The sequence below is a fragment of the Rousettus aegyptiacus genome, unplaced genomic scaffold, assembly GCF_014176215.1.
Source record: "Rousettus aegyptiacus isolate mRouAeg1 unplaced genomic scaffold, mRouAeg1.p scaffold_m13_p_9, whole genome shotgun sequence".
NCBI classification, from domain to species: Eukaryota; Metazoa; Chordata; class Mammalia; order Chiroptera; family Pteropodidae; genus Rousettus; species Rousettus aegyptiacus.
The window spans coordinates 82,426,365-82,446,540 of NW_023416312.1; the positions used below are offsets into that span (position 1 = coordinate 82,426,365).

General features: G+C 32.6%; 1 protein-coding gene across 4 annotated transcripts in view; it reads right to left on the reverse strand.

The window, feature by feature from the left end:
• The window catches only part of ZNF280C (zinc finger protein 280C), a 52,658-nt gene that overhangs the window by 16,728 nt on the left and 15,754 nt on the right, over nucleotides 1-20,176 (reverse strand). For all 4 annotated transcript variants that reach the window (XM_036226744.1, XM_016152784.2, XM_016152783.2 and 1 more), the window contains 7 exons: nucleotides 17,801-17,915; nucleotides 13,821-13,988; nucleotides 13,566-13,675; nucleotides 9,500-9,720; nucleotides 6,484-6,641; nucleotides 5,732-5,832; nucleotides 4,802-4,948 (listed from right to left, as the gene is read on the reverse strand). In XM_036226744.1, the coding sequence (XP_036082637.1) occupies nucleotides 4,802-4,948; nucleotides 5,732-5,832; nucleotides 6,484-6,641; nucleotides 9,500-9,720; nucleotides 13,566-13,675; nucleotides 13,821-13,988; nucleotides 17,801-17,915 (1,020 nt within the window). The remainder of the gene's footprint in view (nucleotides 1-4,801; nucleotides 4,949-5,731; nucleotides 5,833-6,483; nucleotides 6,642-9,499; nucleotides 9,721-13,565; nucleotides 13,676-13,820; nucleotides 13,989-17,800; nucleotides 17,916-20,176) is intronic.

The window sequence follows — 20,176 nt, forward strand, 5'->3', positions numbered from 1 at the left end:
CATTTAAATAGACACATAGGGCTAGGTGGCTATGATAATGTACAGTATGGGTATAGAAGCATAAATAAATCAGCATTACTGTTTGAGAACCCCTTGGCTGTGTCCCTTCTCAAACCCAGTCCTATTATTATTTTATGAGTGGGAAATAGGACCTATGAGAAATCTAAGTCACTAGCTCATAGCTGGATAGTATTCAATTATTAGTTATTATCAATTATAATCTTTATGTATATGCTCTTATTAATTAAAAATATATTTTATATTCCTATGTAAATTTAGAATGACATACAAATACAAAAGTGATTTTTCTAAAGCTGTATCTCTATAGGCCCATCACTATTTACATTTAAAACACAAATAATCATTTAGGAATATCAAATGAGGTAACATATACTAAAGAACCTAGCAGTTTCTGGTGCACAGCAGGCATTTGATAAATAAAAGCTCTTTACAAAGTTCAAGGCAATATATAAATAAAGTGTTTGTATTACTAGTTTCACTTTAAAACTATTTTAGAAGTATGATGCATTGGAACATATCATAAGTACAGGCAACGTAAACAGATTCACCTCTATGTGCTCAAGAGAGAGGGAAAGAGGGAAAAAAAATCTCAGTTGAGAAACAGATAGCAAGGTTAACAGGACAGAGAGTTCCCTAGAGTATAGTTCCCCAAAATATTTTTGCTACCTGTATCTATACCTCATCCAGTTTCATGATTTAAAATAGCATCCATCAAACAGCCTACCCAACATCATTACTTGATATCTAATAGGCATTTCAAATCACCATGAACAAAACTGAACTTTAGACTTTCCCCCATCCACCTTGCCCCCTCAAAAAGATCTGTTCCTTCATCTTCCCAATATCTCAGTATATTGCAACACCATTCTTGGAGATGCCCAGGACAAAAAAATGTTGGTCAATTTTAACTCTTCTCTTTCTATCACACCCCACATCAAGCCCATTAATAAAGCCTATCAACTCTACCTTCAAAAATATAATCTTTCCACTTTTCATCACCTCCAACCACTGCCACCATACCAGACCAAGTCACTTACCTGGACTCTTACAATAGCTTCATATGTTCTCCTTGTTTCCACTTACTTCCCAATAGTCTATTTTCTCTAATGCTGACATGCTTAAACCCTCCAATGGCTTCCCATAATACTCCAAAATCCTGACTCTGGCTTACAAGGCCCTACACCACGTGCCATACATTCCATTGCTACAACCTCATTTCTTGCTACTCTTCCACTTGTTTACTGTGTTCCAGCAACACTAGGGTACTTGCTGCTCCTTGAACATCTAGATGTATGCTTATCTCACTGCCTACTTACTGTCCCCTCTGCTTGGAGCATTCTCTTCCAGATATCCATATGGCTTACTTCCTTCTTTCTTGGCCCTCCTTGATGACCCCATATAAAAATACAGAAACTATTCCTTCCCCTTCTAAGTGCTGACACTCTATATCCTATATTTTCTTTCCATGGTACTTATCACCAGCTGGCATATATGCACATTCCGACATCTCTCTCTCACTCCATCATAATGCAAATTCCAGAGGGAACAAACTTTGTTTTGTTCACTTCTGTAAAACAGTCCCTGGCATATATTAGGCACTCAATAAATATTTGTTAAACAAATAATGAAGTAGACAGCAAGAGACTGACAAGAGTGCACATGAGAAGGCACAATTTAACTACTTCAAAATGTCTGCCATTCCATTCAATAAGCATTTGCCCAGAGCTCTGAGATGTGAAACATTAATCTACTCTTCTTTTAGTTGGATTCAAGTCTTGCACATCTCTTTTATGCATACATGTTTGTGATGTGTTAAGGATGACGGTAATAAAGTACATTTTTAAAATAACATGATGTTCAATCAAAAACAACAGTTATCTTTCCGAGGATAAAGAAAAATTGTGTTAAACTATTTGACAAGCATACGATACTATTTGGGTGATCTGAGGGGATTTTCAAGGCTAATTCCGACTATCTGTAAATCTACCTTTAGATTTAATGTTAGTGAAGAATATGACTCTGTGGTAAAAGCTGAGTGCTAAGTGAATTTTTGGCTCTGCCATTTATTAGATAATGTGACACTGGGCAAGTTATTCTCTATTAAGCTTTGTTTCCTTATCTATGAAATGAAAAATGTTCACATAGTTGTGAGAATTAAACAAGATAATACAAGTAAAAGAATTAATAAATGCCATACAGCAAGTGATTAGTATATGTTATGTTGCTTGTTATCATTATAAAGATATGATGAGGCTACTTAACACATCTGAAATTCTTCATCCTTTTAAAAGTTGTACAAACTGTATTGTTAATTCTAAAATCACTCAAGACATAATAATATATTCCTTTTAGGAAAAAGGTTACAACCAAAGTTTTCAAAAGAATAAAATTGGCCATAGATTCAATAATTCTTCTGGTCTAAAATCGCACTAATATCATCTCAATTACAAGCTTATAATCCTGCTATAGTTTTCAAGTCTTTTCTGAACAATTATATAAATTGCAAATACTTTGAAGGATGCCTAATGATCTTTCTTATTAATAGTCTTTCCTCTATTGACTGCCAATTGCCTACCTCTTATGTACTCTAAACTTACATAAGACTTGGGCACCAAGGTCTGTCAGTAGTCTCCAAGACTACTCCCAGGTTTGAAGCTTCAGTAAGAGAACTTTCTAAGACTTAGAAGTTGTTATACTCACAACTCTGATTTATTACAGTGAAAGGATACAGAATAGGATCAAAAAAGGGGGAAAAAGTGCATTGGGTGAAGTCTGGAGGATACTGGCACCAGTTTCCAAGTGCCTTTTCCCAATGGAGTTGCACAGGACACTTTTAATAACCCTCCCCCAGCAACCAGCAACATGTATAAAGTGTTTTATTAGCCAGGGAAGTTTTCTTGAGTCTAAGAGTCCAGAGGTTGTTTTTTTTTTTTTTAAATAGGGTTCAGTCACCAAATCTTCAGACTCCCAGAAGAAAAGCATGTGTTCATCATAATCAGGAGTTAACCAAGGGCCAGTTATTAAATTAGACCCTTCTGAAAATGTGCATGATGTGAGCAACTCAGATCTGCTGAGTTGACTATTTCCTATACACATGGCATATTAAAAATACAACTCAGGGTATTAACAGTGACTATTGGTCAGCAAGGCAAATTTCTTAAGAGACACAGTCCACGTAGCAGACTCATCCATATTTCTTATATTTCTAAGCATATATTACACCCTTCACACTTGGGGCTTAGTAAAGCATGAGAGAAAGAACTGTGTTAAAAGTTTCATAATGAAATAGTCAGAGCTACAGCTTTATATCTCATACTCCTTTCCAAATCAAAAGTCAAAGATGAAATATACAGAATCAAGACCAGTGTTTTCCAAACTCTATTCCTCAAAAAATGTTTATAGGCATTGAGCAAATAAAGGGTTTGATGGTCAAATAAGCAATATCCCTTGCTTAGAGATTTATGTTTTCTTAGTATATTAAAGCTCTGAAAAGTCTAATTTAAAAAAATAAACAAAATCTATTAATTTAATTTTGTTAATGGAAATTTACTGAATTTCTTTTTCCAGGAACAATTTTACAGCAGAACATTTATTAACATTTAATGGAACACTGATGGGGAAACCCTAGAATGGAAAGATTTCACCAGAGGTTCTTAGGGTGAGACAGCATACTAGGATAAAAAAAATAAGCATGTTGGTATCATCCTAGTCATAACGTAGGTGATCCTGAATGTATTTGGATATTCTACTTTTATGATTTTCCACAATTAACAACTATAAGTCGATTTCATGATTATCTAATGACTGGAAATGAAAAGCAATATTAGCAACAGTGCTGAATAAATTAGTCATGAGAATTTAATCAATAATAAGGAGCTGATCACTGAGGAGACAAAACTTGATTACATAATCAGATTCACTGAATTCACTGACTGATGATTTGGCAAAGATACCATTGTTTTTGGCTTACGATTTCAACAAAGTTTTCTGCCCAAATAAAAGATAGTCGAATTGTGTCAGGAAAAGAACAAGCAAGCACGAAATGAGAATTCAAGGGAAAGGTACAAGCACGAATACTGCTATCTCAGAAATACAAAGCAGAACTGGCAAAAGTCATCTAGGAAAGAGGTTAAAAAAACTAAATTTAATTCTCTGGCATAGTTCACATATCTAGAAATAAGTGTTGTTACTGTTTCCTTTGTCACGGTCTGCTACAAAAGACTTATAAGAACGACGTGTCTTCTCATAATAAAAAGTGGGTTAGAAATTAGAAATAAAGTTTGAAGAGAAAAAGGAAAACAGAACAGAGTCCTCAATCTTACCTTCTTCATTTCATACGAAACCTTTTCCCTGCTCCTGATTAACTACCTCCAAAATCTTTTCCATTCTCATCACTTATAGACCCCTGAAATATCCAACTTAAATATTCCATTCATATTTCTTCTTCCCTTCCACTCTAGGGTTCCTATTTCTACCTATCTTTCAAAATTTTCACTATTCACAAGCCTAATCATCACCAGGAAACAGACAGGGAAAAGAAGTGGAAGTTTCACAAGCAATTCAACATAAACTATAAATTAATTGTGTCATTTGGAACAACTTTGCCTTCCTTCTCAAACAAATCTAACCAATGTTCTAAGTTTTATAGATTTATATATATATATATATGTGTGTGTGTGTGTGTATATATATACATACACATACACACACACACACACACACACACACACATATCTTTTCACTAACACAAAATGAACAAACAAGAACTGCTAAATCTCACCTGATGTTTCATGTAATGATTCATGTAGGGGGTTGCCATTCTACTAACTTTGAGGCAAAATGGACATAGCAAGTTCTTAGTGTTTTCATGGGATGCTCTAAAATGTGTTTCTACATCAGAAAATGTTGATGATCTAAACTGGCAAACCTAGAAATATAAAGAAGGTTTAGTTTAACTTGAAAATTTATAACTGATATGCAATTACATCACAGTAGCAATGATGAGTCATTTGTTTAGAGAAACATTACATACTACTAATTCAGCTCTGCTGCCTATACAATCAAGAATCCTATTACTGCAACTAATAACAATAATCTTTGAAACAGAGAAGTTATTGTTAAAAGTTTAGGGATATATTCCTAAACACAACTAGAATCTCTACTTCTTTTCAAATTTACTACCCCCTATCTTGACTTGAATTTTCAAACTCTGACACCTCTTGTCCTATAAAGATTTTTCTTGCTATATAAAATGGAGTATTCTCTTCTTTGGAATACTATTTTAAATAGCATCCAGGAGATGACATTGGTAATTTATCTTTATCTCGCTATCTTATTGGGAACCACTTCAAATTCTGGAAAAATCCCAGCCCCAAAGCATTTAGTTGAACTCCCCATAACTAAGAGCATCTCCTATTTCTCTGACATGTCTTATCCTTCCCTATTTGGTAAGAAAGTCCGTATGTTTGTCTTTCTCTAGCAGCGTATTTTGTTTGCCTAGTACAGGGGGGTCAGTAAGCTATTAGATGCAGGCCAAATCTAACCCATCACCCCACATATATGAGTTAAACCAAGGGAGTTTCAGCTATTAAAGGGAGTCTTCACTTTTAGTAACTTGTCTTATTTAAATGGTTAAAAATATCAAAAGGACTATTTCATGGCACAGGAAATTTAAACGAACATGTAAATATACGATAAAATGTGTGTGTACCTGACAAATATACGGCATTTCACCAGGTTTATGAGTGTCCTTCATATGTTGTAAAAGAGTATGTTCTGTTTCAAATGATAATTCACAGATTTTACAAATAGCTGAAAGTGGAAAAAAACCATGTTACACCATTTTAAAGATGTATATAAATAAAAAGTTCATTTTGTACATCCGTAACAACAGCAATGAGAAATAATACTAATAGCGATGGTGGTTACAACAATTCTATAGATGTTAACTTTGTTACGCTGTTCTAAGGACTATACTTATATTAGCTTACTTAATAATTCTCATCCCATCATTGAGAGACATACTGCTATTTTTATCCCCATTTTTCAGATGAGGAATCTGAGGCGCAGAAAGCTAAGTATCTTGCCTGAGAACTTGCAGCTGAATTAAGAAGCAGAGATACAATTTGAATCCAAGCTGTCTAACTCCACCTTTCTCATTAGAGTTGTAAGTCAAAATCATAGATTTCATATTTGCAAACCAGAGAATCTGAGTTTTCTAATTTAGTCTCCTACATACAATGCAGTAGTAATGCCAAGGAAGTTTCTACTTACAAGAGAGACTTCAATTTTAGTAAGTAATTTTTATTAAAAAGTTTCTGCAAGTTAAAATTTGTCAACTTTGCCTTCAATTACAAAGTCTATTTCTTACTCCTATTTTTACATCAGAGTGCTTAAGTATTCCTCATAGTTTAGATGATCAAAATTATTAATGTTCAGGACTTCAATGAAATTGTGACTTACTAGAAAATTCATGGGGTGTATGTGTACTCTCGATGTGACACTGCAGCTGGAATGGTGTGGGATACTGTCGATAACAGTGCTGGCAGGTGGTGTGGCTTTCCCAGCTCTCACTGTTCTGCTTCTCAAGTTCCAAATGGTGTTTCATGTGGTTCATAAACCTATAAATAATTGTCAACAGGTACAATTATTCAGATTTATAACCAAAGAAAAACCTCGCAAAATAGTATCTAAACCTAAAGGTTAAACATGCAGTTGTATTACTCAAAATAATGTCTCTAAGCCTTAAAGTCTTCTAGAAAAATGTGTACTTTAAATAATCACTTTCATTAAGTGGCTCAGTAAATTTTTTCCTTTCATCTTTGTTTTAAAATAATCAATTATTGTAGTTAATATGAAAGACCACTAATTTGCTATGACTCTTCATCACTATTTCAGATTTAAACAAATTTTTTTTGTAAAGAAAAATGGCAGGCTTCTTTTCCATATGTAAAATATCATTTACATTTTAAAATAAAATACTTAAAGCAAGAAAACCCTACCATCAAAAGCAGCTAGAGTCATGAAAGAAATATTCTGAAGGCCTTAAAGATATGCAATAGTTTTCAGCTGCTTGAAATACAAATTATTAGTTTTTTTCTTATTTGTATCTTGGTTTCTAAATGCATGTAGTAGTATTTTAATACTAATAATTATGAGAACCTTTTGTTTTACTTAATGGCACTGGTTTACTGTTAGCACAGATGGTTCGTTTTAACTTGCAGACTATGACCATTTTAGCACTGTTTTTAATTCTACATTCTACTATGTCAGATTCCCAAAAAGGCTTCTTAGAAGAAGGAACTCTGATTTTCAATGGCAGAGATTAAAATATAAACAGGCATATCTATTTCAGAGCTAACTGAAACTTTTTACTGAATTTCAAAGTCAGGTCATTCAATCAAAATAACAATATAAAACTGGGCCAAATATTGTTATTCACTACGAGTCCTTAAAGGAAATAAATAATCTTGAAATAAAGTGATAATGTCATCAACCTAGATAGCAATCATGGAGGTTTTAAGATTTATCTTTTCACACTTTCAAAACACTATTTCTCTTTAGAGTTGCTTATGGTATACTGTGAAATGTCTTTTTTTTCTTCCTTTCATTTTAACATTATCTCTATTATAATCTATTTTAAAAACCCTATTCTTGCGTAAGTATTTACTTATAAAGGTCAGGAGCCATTAAACTTTCAGCTCATAACTTTAATAAAATTTATTTGTATAAAATAATCTCCTTTATCAAATAGCTATCTACCTGATGGAGGTGTGGAAAAAAGCAAATCCCTTACAAAGCTATTCTCAGAATAAAATAGCCCTACATGGTTTTGGTGACTCTCAATGTAGGGGAAAAAAATATTCTACATGTTGACAGAGCAGAGAGTAGAAATCTTGAACTATTAGCTTCTATCATTCTCTAAAACTGTTAATTTGCCACCCTAGCTTTTACCACTAAGGTAAAATGTTATTTAACATATATAACAATGTTTACTGTTTAGGTTTCATTTACTGAATAATGTCAAAAATGCTATAAAATTCCTAGATATTATAAAATGTGGTTAGCTTAAAATTTCTAGATATTCCGATAATCTAGAAATCTATAACCAGTCTTGACAGGAAAACAAAAGAAGAAAATTTCACGTTTAATATTCAATGGCTAATCCAAAAGGAAAATCCAAAAAACTATTGCTAAAAAAAAATCTAATATCACATGAATATTTAAGTATAATAAAGAAGATAAACCAGTGAACCACTTTTCTATGCATTCTACAACATTTTCTAACATTTTCTGATGTATTTTACTGTAAAAATGGTAAAAATATGGATAATCGTCATGGAATTCTATTATTGTGACATCTCAAAGCACAATTTCTCTTCTGTTAAGCTACTGGGACTGTTAGCAATTGATGGCTGTTCGGGTTTAATAAAAAGTAGGTAAAAAAGTATGAAAACTCATATGACTAATATTTGAAAGATCTTGGAAAACTATAAAGCACTATCCTAAACACAGCATTCATAATTTAGTTTTAGGCTTATATTACAGTATATTTCAGGGTTTTTATATGTATTTCATTTTGGACCCAAGAATTTACCATGAAATAAAACAAATCCTAGGCTTAGAAATGACCTATATGATGCTTAAGAATGTTACAAATAATGTTTATCAAAGGTAAGTATTTTTTTAAAGTTTATGTGTATACATGTCACGATATGTACATATATGCATATACATATGTGTATCTCACCTAAGAAAAGTGCACTGATGTCTGCAATTTACTGTGAAAAGTATATAAAAAAATCAGGTGGGTCTACGAATGAATAAATACATGGTAACACAAGTATAATAAAATGTTAATGGTAAAATTGAGGTAGTAAATATACAGATGTTCACTGTAAAATTGTTCAACTTAGATGAACATTTAATATTTTTTTTAGAATATAGTGTTGGAAAAACTGTCAGACTGTACAGTATAACCAAGAAAAAATACCAATCATAGAACTGGTATTCCTCTAAAGAGCACCAAAGAAGATCATTTTCTCTGCAGGGTAAGTGTACTAAAAATTGTGAATATGAATTGAAAAATTAGAGCATTAAATAAAACTAGTATGGAGGAGGTCAAACTGGATAAAGAAGTTCTTCACATGATAGGAAAGATAAAATTCAAAAGCTGCTAAAAATACAAATGTCTCATGAAGGCTTCTAGTTCAATGATAAATATAGAAAAAAGAGGTGATTTTCCCTTATTTAAAATCTTGTCCTTTCTTATTTGAAAGAAATCCAACTAAGTAGATCCAACTGTCAAACTCCTAAAATATAAGAAAGGACAAAAACTTTTTAACATGATAATCTGCCTTTGTTCTTTGTACAAAGTATTAATATCACTTATGTAGGATGACATAGAAAAATAATGATACAATATTTGCATCTGTAGCATCCTAATTTAAAACATAAATAGAAATAAATATTTACATACCTAATATTATTTTTAAGAACTTTCAAGCAACTGAAGCATTTAAAGGTTGTGTAAGTCTTCTGTTCATCATCAACAGCTCCTTCATGTCTTCCATAGTAAAAGTCACTAACTAACATGATCAATTTTCCTTTCTCTGCACCCACTTTATCTTTATTTTCAGTACTTGAAATTTCTACTTTTACCATTTCCAAAAATTGATTTAGCATATCTGGACAACAACACTAAAAGAGGAAGAAAAAATATGAGCCTTATTTATATCTCTTTTAAAAATTAGATGCTAAATGACTCTGTGTTTATAATTAGGGCCAGCTCATGTAAAACTATGCTTCAAATATATTTGGAAAGATATTCACCAAAATGTTGGCTTCATTCTTTATATACTCTAAAAAAATTCAAACAATACACACCTATTATTTTAATAAAGAAATAAGTTCAAAAACAAATCGAAAACCTTAAGATCAGGGATGGCTATATAATAACATTTTCCCTTGCAATTACATTTTTCAGATGTAAGTATTTAATAATAATTTGTCCCTTGGCTAAAAACATATATTTCATATGTGTCAAGATATACCTTAAATGGAATGGTAGTTTTATATACCATTATTATGGATAATTATAGAATAACATAATAGTTCAGTAAAGCTTGGTTAGAACTGGACTTTAAGCATAGGTAACCAGCCACAAGGTGCAAGGAAATGTATGGGACACAAAGAAAGAAGCATCACTTATATCTTTAAAACCTCAGCACAATTTATCTAGAATGCTGAAATACCAGAAGGGGAAATCTATCTCATGAATACAATCACGACCACATATAAATTGACCTTAATGGGGAATATTTTCATACATGAGTTTTTTATTTCCAATGAGATAAAATGAATTCGCTTATTGTAAACAATTTTCAGTTGTAGAATTTCTCTAGAATTCTTTAAGAATAACTAGAGAGCAAAAAAATAAACTTTCCTAAAAACACAAACAATGTACACACAAAGCAAACATAAAGTGAAAGGCTTTAAAAAAAATAAAGCACAACAAAAATTCTAACAGAATCAAGTCCAATTAAACCTATCATACCAATTAAATTTATCTTGTCAATGAATACAAATGTTTACTGAAAAAAAAGAAATTTTGTGTAGGAAGACAAAAAGAAAAACAACTCTGGCAAAAGCAAGAAACTGTCAAAAACAAAGTGATTTGGAAGAGTCAAAAATAAAAAGGTAAACAAAGAATATAACAGGAATATGAACATAAGAAAGAAAAGGTTGTGAGCCTGATATCAAACAAAATAGAATCCAGGCCAAAAAAAGGAACACTTTATAAAAATCCTAAAGGGTACATTCACAATGAAGTTAAAAAATAGACAGATCTGAGAGAAAAAAAAATGGTGTAGATGATAAAGGCTCTGTTCATCCTTCCGGTGACCAAATCAAAGTTGTGACAGAAACAAGGAGCAAACAGCAAGGAAAACTGCCTGGGATCTCGATGAATAAGTTATACAACTAGGGAGAAATCTAAGAAATCACTCTGTAACAGGAGAAGGTAGGATGGGGTGAGGAGTGATGCGAGGCTGCCCGGTCCCCAGTGGCTGACTGGGATGGATGCAGTGGCAGTTGCAGACTCCTCTTAAAGAGGCCGTGTCCACGAGTGGACTTTTGCAGTGATGGACCTACTTGCTCTGAGCACCAGTGCAAGTTTGACTGTGCAGGAAACATCAGGGACTTACAGGGGGACACCGACTTGTTGGAACGAGGGCCGGAGGCGAGGCTCTCTCCCAGGCAGAAGTGCTGGTGGTATCAATTGTTCCTCTGTTGAGCCCTCCCAACTCTCAGTGTGCAGACATAGTGCCATAGCAGAGAAGTCATCAAACTAGATAACAGAGGTTGCTCCATCCAGAGGATTCTCTGAAACTCTGCCTCCCGCAACTCATGGCCCTACCCAAGCCACATCCAGGTGCATCATCACTTAGGCAGGTGCCCCTTGCTGAGCAGCGCCTAGACTCACACTGGTGACAGCTGGCCTTGGTTTCTGGTGTGCCTTTTTCAGGCAACTATAAGCACAGCATCTGTGGACTGCTTGCTGAATCTAACAGGTGGATACGGAAGGGCACAGGGTGGGGCTAAATTTGGCCTGCAACTGAACTCTTCTCAGGACTGTGCCACTGGACTCCTACCACACAAAGCCACACTAATAAGACTAGGAGACAAGAGTTTTGCTTAGTACATAGAAATGGACACCGAAAGGCAGCCAAATGGAAAGATAAAGAAGCAGAAACCATATGAGAGAACAGAACAGAGATCCAGGAATAATGGAGTCAAGCACTCTAACAGATGCAGAGTTCAAAACACTGGTTATAAAGATGTTCAATGAACTTATGGGAAATGTAAATGAATTCAGTGAGAACTTTAACAAAGAGATAAAAAACATAAAAATGGAAATGGAAATTATAAAAGGAACTAGTCAGAAATGAACATATTATCCAAGAGAAGTATATTAAATGGAATAAATACAGTGAATAAAGAAGAGGATCAAATGACCTATAAAGAGGATGAGAAAGCCAAGGACACTCAATCAGAATGGCAAGAAAAAATAAGCTAAGATTATGATAATTTAAGGAGCCAATGAGATGCCATTAAAGGTAAAAATATCCACTTCATAGGGGTACCTGAAGGAAAAGACGACGTTGAAGAGCTATTTGAAGAAATAATGATGGAAAACTTCCCTAACCTGGTGAAGGAAATGGACATAAAACCCCAGGAAGCCCAGAGCGTCCCTAAAACCAGGAACCCAAAGAAGCCCACGCCAAGACACATCATAATTAAAATGCTAAAGGTTAAATACAAGGAGAGAATCTTAAAAGCAGCAAAGGAAAAGCAGTTAGTTACCTACAAGGGAGCACCCATAAGACTGGCAGCTAATTTCTCAAAAGAAACTATGCAGGACGGAAGAACTTGGCACAAAAATTCGACATGATAAACACCTAGGATCTACAACCAAGAATACTTTATCCAGCAAAGCTAGCATTTAGAGTTGAAGGACAGATAAAGAGTTTCCCAGATAAAAATAAGCTAAGGGAATTTATGAACACCACGCCAGTATCACAGGAAATGTTGCAGGGATTTCTTTAAGAAGAAAAAACATGTATCCAAAACAGGAATAAAGAATGGTAATAACTACATTCCTATCAACAAGTATGTCAAATGGAAAAGAGTTAAGTGCTCCAACCATAGAGTGGCTGAATGGCAAGAAAACAAGACCCCTACATATGCTGCCTATAAGAGACTCGCTTCAGGTTAAAAGACACACACAGACTAAAAAGAAGGGAATGGAAAAAGATATTGCCTTGATGGACCTAGAGAGTATTGCACTGAATGAAATGAATGGGATAGAGAAAGACAAATATTGCATGATTTTATATACATGTGGAATCTAAGAACAAAATAAATAACAGCAGCAACAACAATAAAAGTGGAAATAAATTCATAAATACAAAGAATATTAGAGGGATACTAGATCGGACGGGATTGGGAGGACAGAAAAGGCAAAGGGATTAAGAGGTACAAATGGATAGTTGCAGAATAGATATGGAAATGTAGAGTGCAACATGGGGGAAGATGGTCAATAGTGTTGTAATAAATATGTAAGCGGGTACAGGGGTACTAGATTTAATGGGGTGACCACTTTGTGAGTTATGTGGATCTCTGATATTTTTGTTGTAAAACTGAAACTGGTATATTATTGTATGCCAACTATAATTGAAAAAAAACATTCATCGAATTGTACAATATAAATAAAAGCAACTAATTGGCTATTATATTTCATTAAAAATTAAAATATGCATATACTATAGTGTATATACATGCATAATTTTTAAAATTTGATGCCTGAAGATTTTTGAATCTTGTATGAAGGTAATCATGAATATCAATTTTTACTTAAGCTGTATGAAAATACCAATAAGTTTTCTTATCTAAATATCTGGATCAACTAGCATTTACTATATATTAATCCTTAATATTTTCAGAAATTTGAATATTTTAAAAAATTAAATTTTGAAAAAGTTTACCTTCATGTGATATTTCAAAGCATCCAAAAGAGTAAACTGAACATTGCACTTTGGACAAGATCTTTGAAAAGGCATTCCAGTTTTGTGTTCAATTGATGAGGTATCTGTACCTAAAATAAATTAAGGATTTTTATGATTTAAATTTTTCTTTTTTAAACTGTAAACAACCAGTAATAATAGTTTTTTAAAGTTCACCACAATTTCTAAAACTTATGTCTAAATATTTTCTCTTTTATACAACAGATTCATATTTACCTTTTGATATAACAGGGGAGGATGTCACCAAAGGAGAGTTGACTAAAGACAATGAAGCACAAGAATTTATTTCAGAAACATCTTGACTGGTCTTCGGCTTTTTTGAATTGATTTTGTTTACTTTAGAAGCTGAAGGACGTTTTACTATAGGCAGAGTTTCATCCAGGGCTACAATAATTTAAATAGTGAAAAAGATATTTTAAATGCTTTAGTATAGAATATTGCTTACAAATGCTGCTAAAATGGCCTTACCTTTAAAATTAAGTAAAAATGCTTTGGAGCTAAATTAAAGGTAATATAATTAAATCATCTCATCATACAAATGACAATAAAGAATGATCAAAATTTATATGATCAATAGCTAGAAACTTCACAAACACCTATTATCTACTACATATATTTGACCAATTCATGAAATAATCTTTTAAAAAATTAATTTATTGTGGTGACATTGGTTAATGAAATTATACATGTTTCAAGTGTGTAATTCTATAATACATCCTCTGTATATTGCATTGTGTGCTCACCAAAGTCAAATCTTCTGTAATCATGTATTTGACTCTCTTTACCCTTTTCTACTGCCCCCCTTTTTCCTCTGGTAACCACTAAACTGTTGTCTGTGCCTATGAGTAAAAAAAGCCAAAAGCATACAATGGAGAAAAAAATCCCTGTTAAATAAATAGTGCTGGGAAATTTGGAAAGCCACGGGTAAAAGAATGAAACTAGGCTATTTGATGTCATACAGAAAAATTAACTCAAAATGAATCAAAGACCTAAATTTAAGACTTGAAAATATAAAATGCATAGAAGAAAACATAGGTACTAAACTTATGAACCTTGGTCTTAGAGAGGATTTCATGAATTTGATCTCTAAGGCAAAGGAAGTAAAAGCAAAACTAAATGAATGGGACTATATCAAACTAAAAAGCTTCTGCACAGGAAAAGAAAGCATCAACAAAACAAAGAGGCAACCAACCAAACGGGAGAAGATATTTGCAAGCAACACCTCTGATAAGGGGTTAATATCCAAAATATATAAAGAACTCATACAACTCAACAACAAAAAACAAACAATCCAATTAAAAAAAATGGGCAGAGGACTTGAATAGGCTCTTCTCATGAAATAAACTTTTAATGCAAATGAAAATTCTGAAGACACTTTTGAATAAATATATAAATAGGTACCAAGAAAAAAGTCACACCAAAAAAAAAATATTCCAAGAAAAAAATTAAAGCACCAAGAATACTCTAAACTTGGTTACAAAAAATGAATTTATCTTAAGATGCTTAAATACATTTGAGCTTGTAAACAAAAACAATTTCTATTCTAAAAATTTAGAGAAACCCTTTAAGATACTTTAAAAAATACTTAAAGCTGTCTAACGGAAAACTCAAGTTGGTTCCCTATTTACAAAATAGAAACAACTAATCTTGGATAGTAGTACCTCACTGATTCTTGTGAAAATTTTGGAGTTAGTATAATGGCTTTCAAACTATGTCCCCCTGAGTCTAATGGTTCTGTATTAGGGAATATAGTGGGCATGTCATACAGAGAAACTCCCCTTTTACCTTTCTTTTTTTAATTAGATGTTTAAATAAAATTTTGTTTGAATAGAGATTTCATTGCTAATAAGTTTTGAGTTTAAAAACCATCATCTTAAAGACTAAAGGATTACATAATTCAGGGCATTTGCAAGAGAAATGGGGGCTATTTAGGCTATAACCAGACCCAACAAAAGTCTTTTTGAAAATGACACAAAATCATACTTTGTGATAAAGATTCTAAAAGTGTGCATTGTATTTTAATTCTCCCAACTGTTCACTAATAGTTGTAGAGTAGATATAAGCCAGGAAAATAAGAGTATTATTACATTAGTGGGCTCCTTTGTCAAATCTATGTTTCATTCTTTGAGATAATGTAGAAATGATTTTTACCATCTTTAAGCACATGATTACTGACAGGCACATGGGTCTGATTTCTCCATGATCACACAAACATTATTCTCAGATGTTTAGGTTACTTGAAAAAACCAGACAGCTGGTATTTTGAACTAGGTAACTGATTATCTAGCAGGCTGTATAGTAAAAATAGACTTTTATATACAAGTTTTTTAAAAACATAAATTTATTTAAATTAGTTTCAAGTATATAATATTTTGGTTAGACATCTATGTTGTTCATAAAACAATCCCCCCAACTGCTCCCTCCCTCCCCTGGCCCTCCACTTAGTCATCATATTAATGCTAACTGCATTCCCTCTGCTCCCCATCCCCATGACCAACTATTAACTACTAATTTGTACTTCTTTAATCTTTCACCTCATTCTCCCAGCCCCACAAACCCCCTCCCCTCTGTCTGTCACCAAATTGTCCACTTATATACAAGTTTTTAAAGCATGAGTTAAATAAAATTAAGTCAAGTAAAATTACTCTGAGCTCAATAGTTTTAAATTCTGACTCTTTCATTTATTTATATTGGTTGCCTTTGGCTTGTGCTGTTCTCTATCCACGACAGTGCCAATAAAAATCCTATTTTCATTCTTCAGTCAAGTTCGAATCCAATTTTCTCCAAGAACCTTCTATGATCATCCTAGACTATGTGCTATGAGTTCATTCTTTTGAACTCATAGCACAAATTAGTATTCATAATTATCATGCTAAGAATTGTTTATCGTCAAGTCCTTTAAGGATTTAATGTATTCTCACTTATTTATCTCACTTGAGGCTCATAAAAGCTCTGAGATAAGCAGATAAAATTATATCGCCAAACAGCTGATTTTAGGTCTGAAGAATGAATGAATTAAATAAAAGTATCTATTTTAATAATGAGAAAATCAGGTGTAAAGAGGTTAGTTGACTTGATAAAGGCCACAAAAGCCTTTAGAATAGAGGCTGAAACCGCTATCTTCCTAATCAACTATAACCCTATTTACCATTAGGGCAAAGTTCTACTCTCTGTAGTACTATGACTTTATAGAGAGAGTCACTGTCTTCACTCCCAAGAAGCTTCAAGAAGTCTGGCTTTTTCTATGAATAAAGACAAATTCAGATTTCAAATATTTTATCTCATTTATTTTGGTTCTTGGCTATTTTACTAACTATATAAATGACACCTAGCTAGGTGAATATCAAACCAAGTATTTTCAAAATGGGGAAATATTTTTGGTACACATATTAGTATAAATTTCTTACTATTTTCATTTGGCAAATGCATACTAATTTATTAGTTAAAAATTTAAACATGTAAAAATTCTTGTGTACCTCACTCCATTTAGTGAAATATATAAAATTTGTTAATACAGAAATAGTAATGGCTTTTGATTATAGGGCTTTTTCAACTAGGTAAAATTCCTTCAAGGCATACTAATTTATTTCACGATAATGAAAAACTTTGTATGGTATACAATTAAAGAACTGTAATTCTTCTCCAGTTGGAAATTTCCATTATTCCTTTAATGGATATTTACTGAGTACTTAGTATGTGCGAATCGCTATTTCTTTAGTACTATCATTTTATAATACTACTCTCTAATCGCATTTAATTATCACACCTACATCATTTATTTGGATAGAAAGACATAAAATAGCCTATGAAGAAATTAACCATAATTATTCACTTTTCCTCATATTAATGACCTTCCAAACATTTAATATTTAAAAATCAAAAACAAAAACATAGTATTAGGGCATCAAGGGACTTCCCTGATTCACAGAAATTATATTAAGACTTTTCAGCCCATGGCTGGTTCCAAGTGAGAATGAGCTCAAAGAATACATGTTAGCCAACTTAAAAGAAACAAAATATTCTATTATTAAATACAATTTTATATAAAATCACCCAAGAAAGGCATTCAGGAACTATTAGCTTTCATCTTATAATATATGAAAAACTTAACATGAAGGTATGGACTTCAAAACAGAAATTCATTCCATATGTGTATTCAATTTTTCCTTTTATTTATAAAAAGTGCTAAACCAAACCTTCTATATAAATTGTTGATCCCTCTTGGGACAGTGGCATTGTATCCTGGGTCAAGTCAAACAGTAAATCTGAAGAATCATCCGATTCAACTTGTGATGAATTCTCTGTAAAATCCTGTAAAAAGTTATAATTATTTTGCTTCATAAACTTTTAAAAAAGTAAATTTAACTATATGTCAATACTATAAAGATAACCTTATAGATTCAACTATTAATAAATTATAAAACACAAAGGTAATTATGACTGTCAAAATTAGCATCTACTAGGTAAGGAGTATAGGGAACTCTCTAGATTATTAAAATTTTTCTGGAAATCTAAAATTGTTTTGAAGTAAAAAGTTAAAATTCAAAAATAATAATTGTATTGGCAAAGTAGAGGTTATATTCTGGCAAAACTTTTCTGTAAAAAAACTTTAGCAGTTATCTATCAAGGGCTTTAAAAAGTTCTTATCTTTTGACTCGATTATTTCAAATATTCCCCTTCTGCGAGAATTCATGCTAAGGAAATGAAAATATTTCATGGAGAATTATTTATTATAGCAAAAAATGAAAACTTGTATGTTCAACAATGGAAGAATGGTTAAATAAATTAAATGACAGACTTAATGTTTTTGAAAAATATCCAATGACAAAACATTTGAGCCTGAATGTGTATTATAAAAAATCAACAATGGTTATATCACTTTACTGTAACCAAGCACAATCTTACTGCAGGGTAAATATTTTCTCCAAATATTTGCCCTTAAAAATGAAAACTATTCACTAGCAATGTCCAAAATAGTTCTTTAACATTAGTTCCTCCAAATAAAGTTAATACTTTAAACTCTTTCCTAGGTGATGACTCTGGTTAATTAAGTACCACCATTTCAGAGAGCAAACACGTTATTCAACAAATAGCACGTTAAAATAATTCTCCAATTTGGAATTTTTTATATCTCATAAAATAGTTCAGCAAGATACAAAATATACTGGTAAGGTACAATAGGCAATAGACTGGGATTCAGAAGATCTGTCTATTTATTTAGCTATGAAACCTTGGGCAAGTCACTTCTGAGATTGAAGTTGTTTACCTTTACAAGTGAAATAAGAGCTACCGATTATTGTCCATTTAAAATGTACTTGCTTTTTTGACAGTACATGTATTTCATCAAGTAATTACCACAACAATACTAATATCTAATATTTTCTCCCTTTTATAAATAGATAAACTTAAGTATGGTTAAGAAAGGTTTCTAGTACAACCCAGCTTGTTATTGATAAAGCTGGAACTAAAACCTAGGCTGGCCTGATTACAAAGCCTGTGCCCTTAAGCTATACCACACTGTCTTTAAAAGAAGTAATTATCTCCCTGCTTCCCCAAAAGAGTTGTTGAGTTAAAGAGAACGAAAAAGTTTAAAATTTTCAAAGACTATTGCCTTACGTAAGATTCTCAATTCATTTGAGAATGTGTGTGTGTATATACACGCATGTGTGTATATACATGTTCATGTATATATACATATATATGTATGTGTATGTTGTATATGTATGTATGTGTATGTATATGTGTATATGTGTCTGTCTGTCTGTCTATCTATCTATCTATCTATCTATCTATCTATCTATCTATCTATCTATCTATCTATCTACCCACCCACCCACCCACCCACTGACCCACCCTTCTCAACCCTGGCTGCACATTAAAGGCACCTTGAATTTTTTTTAAAAACCAATCATACCCAGGCCTTACCACGCATCGATTGACAAAAATCTTTATTCTTAAAAAAACCTTTATTTTTTTAAAGCAGGATTGGCAACCTGATTGAGCAGCTTTGATTAAGACATCATGTCCACAGAAACAAAAAATTCTGAGTTTGAATGAACTCTAGTTTCTAACTTTTCTAACATGAAAGATACCACCCCTCCACCCTTTATTATTCTTTCTCCATGGATCGAATGTATGAATGATTTTTATTTATCTGCATTTAAATGATGAGTGTCCTCCAGTTCCCAAATGACAAACAGCTTATTAATAGCGTGAGAAACCACTGAGTTAATCTGATTCCAGTTAAAACCAAATAATTTTTTTGTTTCTGGTAGCCTGCCTACTTTAGGCATACCTATGAGGTTTCTAAAAAAAACATTAAAAACAGTCTATGGATGCTTAGAAGATCTTAGAGTTTGAGAGCCAGTAGTCTGGGTAGAGGTTCTGATTTTAGAAATGAAGAAAGTGAGGCCCAGAGAAGTTGTGACAATGTTCTATTTAGGATCAAAGACTGAATCAGCACTCAAGTCTCTCATTTTCAAACTAGGTTTCTTGAAATACTAAGGGCTCATACCATTACTGATAAATGTTTCAGAATACAGATACAAGTTTGCCAAAATTCTAACTTTTGC